At 50.8% G+C, this 3536-nt stretch overlaps 1 protein-coding gene across 1 annotated transcript; it reads right to left on the bottom strand.

The window, feature by feature from the left end:
• Positions 1–1053: 1053 nt before the first annotated feature.
• LOC111079775 (fork head domain transcription factor slp1) lies at positions 1054–2621 on the bottom strand. The gene has a single exon (XM_022375068.2). It carries the CDS (start codon positions 2500–2502, stop codon positions 1447–1449), a length of 1056 nt encoding a protein of 351 aa, XP_022230760.2. The 5' UTR covers positions 2503–2621; the 3' UTR covers positions 1054–1446.
• Positions 2622–3536: the final 915 nt, after the last annotated feature.

Genomic DNA, 3536 nt, shown 5'->3' with positions numbered 1-3536 from the left:
CATCTTTTACTCCAACGCGCACTTAAGCACACACACAGCTACACTCACACACACGCACACACCCACACACACACACACAACAAACACATGTCAAGTGATCAAAGAATCAGAAGCCGCTTTCTGTGCTCTGTGCCCTGTCCCTAACAGCCAAGTGAAATTTTCGAAATTGAGCCATCAGCAGCGTAGAGTAGAGTAGCGTAGAGTGCCGTAGAGAGAGAACCCAAAAAACAGTTTGAGAAATTTCTCAAACAACGCCCAACGTTCGTTCGTTCGTTCGGTTGTGCTCTGCATGTCGGTGCCCTTTCTAGTATTTCCTTAAGGTTCTCATCTTTCCAAAATCGAGAGACGCGCTGCGCTGCGAGATCCCGGTGCCGGGGCATATTAGTTTGAGAAATTGTATAACAAAAGTTAAGAAAAATTGCCCAGAGAGAAGTGTGCTCGCTATGTCCAGCACTAGTAGACAATGGCCTGGCTGGACCCCATATCGTATCGGATCGTATGGGTATGGGTATGGGATGTTACCTGCGGTGCCCAGCACATCGCTCACAGCTGGAGTTGTCACTGGGCATGTAAAGACCCAAACAAAATTGAGACAACAACACACACACACACACACACACACAAACACACTGGGGGTAAAGTCAATGGGTGATGGCTCATTTTGAATCTACTTCTCGTTCATCTGGCTCCTACTCCTCCTCCTACTCCCTGCTCGTTTTCTGCCTTTTTTTTTTGGGAATCATTTTCATGTTTGCCGCTGGCTCAGCAAACAACTAATTAAGTCATCAGGATGAAAGAAAGTCGATGGAGGAAGCTGAATAAATGTGAAACGAACGGAGCTGGACAGCAGCTGCAGGGCAGGCAAATGTAGCTAAATGAGGCGCTGACTTCAGAAAAAAAGAAATATTTTATTTTATTCCTTTCAACTGATTAATTCTGATTCCAAATAATCATCTTTTCGCGGATAGTTTCTCTGAAAAGTACACTGAAAATATTGCTATAAATTATGACACAAAATGGAATTTTTCTTTTCAAATTTTTGTTTATTTATTTTTTTAATTTTGTGATTTTCATGGGTAAATATTTGTCTAAGTTATGTACAAAATTTGCAGCCAAACCACAAAAGCGCCCATCGTAAAACGTAAGACGATTCGGCACCAGAAGGCGGGGGGCTGCAGAGCCCTCAACCGAAGCGGGCCAAAAAGTTTTTTCTGGCTTTTCTTGTCGACTTTCCAGGCCGACTGCGGGGGCCCGCTGAAGACCAAATATGTATAATAAATGGCCGAAAGAATTTGCTAAATGCAGCATTTAGACGTCATAGGAGATGGGGGAGGGGGCAGCAGGAGCCACTCCCGCTCCCACTCCCCACTGTGTGACGGCGGCGGCTTGGCAAAGCCTTGTCCCGTGGATCCAAAGCGCTGGGCGTTGCAGCACCGGGGGCACACCTTAGCTGCTGGGGAACTTGCCGAAGAACTGCATCCGCTGGAAGAGCTCGGCGCTCATGTGCGGTGCGTAGCCCTGCAGCTGGGCGGGATGCGGCGACTGCTGATGGGTGGGTGCAGCGGCAGCAGCCTGGTACTGCATCTGCTGGTGCAGTGCCGCCTGATAGGCAGCGGGATTCATGCGCTGGTAGAGTGCAGCAGCGGCAGCGGCGGCGGCGGCAGCAGCTCCGGCAAAGGGCACTCCGGGGTAGCCATAGCCGGGCGCGGGGCCCCCATAGCCACTGGGCATCATGGGCGAGAAGATGGCCTGGCGGTAGGCGGCGAGGCGGGTGCGACTGGCGCCGGGATTCTTGCGGCGCAGCTTTCCAGTGGTCTCTCCGATGAACACCTCCTCGGCAGAGGGGTCCAGGATCCAGTAGTTGCCCTTGCCGGGATCGTCGTAGCTGCGCGGGATCTTGGTGAAGCACTTGTTGAGGCTGAGGTTGTGGCGGATGGAGTTCTGCCAGCCCCGCTTGTTGGCCTTGAAGTAGGGGAAGCGGTTGATCAGGTACTGGTAGATCCCATTGAGGGTCAGCCGCTGCTCGGGGCTGTCCTGGATGGCCATCATGATGAGCGCATTGTAGCTGTAGGGGGGCTTCTTGGTGTCGCTGCTGCAGCTGCTCATCTTCTGCTTCTTGCTGGGGTTGCTCTCGCCCTCGCTCTCCTCCTCCTCCAGCTGATCCTCCTCGTCGTCGAACTCCACATCGAGCTTGTCGTTGTTCTGCGAGGACAGGGACTCGGCGGCACTGCTCATCGGTGTGCTGGTGCGGGAGGGACTGTCGAAGTCCTCCGAGGCCGAGAGCTCACCATCAGAGTTGCCATACGGATGCACATACTGGTGATGATTATGATGATGGTGATGGTGATGGTGTGGCAGGGCCATCGGCTCATGCTTGATGGTGTGCATCGGCGTGGATGTGGATGTGGCTGTCGATGTGGTTTTGTTTGTGGGTTTCTTGGCCAGAATGGCATCGATGGAGAAGTTGCTCTTGAATTCCATTTCGCAAACACTTTTCACCATTTTCTTTCGAGTTATTATTGGAGATATTATAGTTTTTCTTTGGTCTGGACACACACACGGAATATGCTCTGTTTTTTTCTTTTTCTTTTTGTTTTGAGTTGTGGTTGTGGCACGTTGCAAGCTGTGGGCAATACTGACTCTCTACAGCTCTGGCGAGCGCTATTTATAGTGCAACCCCTCGAAGGGAAGTGTACACAAGAGGCCTGAGAGAGCACACACACACACACACACGCACACATGCACAGGCAGCGTACGCTCTCTCGGCACTTAGGTAGACGAAAGAGAGTGACTCCGCCCTCCATTTGCTGCTGCTGCTCAACCATTTTGTTCCACAGGTTCCACATCGCTCCCTGGTTGTCTCGTTTGCTTTGCTTTGCTTTGCTTTGCCTTTGCCTTGCTTTTGTTTTGGATATTTTGGATGTTGTGTGGATGTTTATTTGCAGTCTTTTGCTGCTTCGGCGTCAAAATATCCATTACATCCAATCCAAACAGCCAGATGGGGTTGCAACATCCATATCCGACCATCTCTTTCGCGCCCACTGTTTTGACCATTAATTGAACCAACAATTTTCGATGGGCGAGTAGTTCCGATGGTTGTGCACTTTGCACTTTCATCAATATCAATATAAATATCAATTTCGGCATCGAATCATTTGTCGGGCTTTGAATTCGCGGAATTAGTTTTAAGAGATATTCGCCTAATCCCGCCCAAACTAGTTCAAGGGTCCGTGGTCCTGGATTACTTGAGGCAGATCCCTTCACTTGGCTTACGGCACGATTTTCAACAGCTCAATGGAGCTCAAGCGTTCAGGCGTCTGTTGCCAGGTAATCCCCGTGCTGTCCGCCCTGCCCTGCCCTGTCCTGTCCTGGGTCCTGGGTCCTGGTGCTTCCTTCGATGCTTCGCCGCTGAAGGGTTAACCCTTAAATCAACGGGATTTGTTCTAGTTTCGCGACAGATCTCCGAATTAGTTCTGGCTGCACTTCGCCCGCAATCCAGCCCGAGCTCGAGTGTCTCTTCAGCTTATTATGCAGCG

This window comes from Drosophila obscura, unplaced genomic scaffold (genome assembly GCF_018151105.1).
Source record: "Drosophila obscura isolate BZ-5 IFL unplaced genomic scaffold, ASM1815110v1 contig_36, whole genome shotgun sequence".
NCBI classification, from domain to species: domain Eukaryota; kingdom Metazoa; phylum Arthropoda; class Insecta; order Diptera; family Drosophilidae; genus Drosophila; species Drosophila obscura.
Note: the sequence above shows the minus strand (reverse complement) of the source record. Positions and strands in the feature narration are given on the sequence as shown.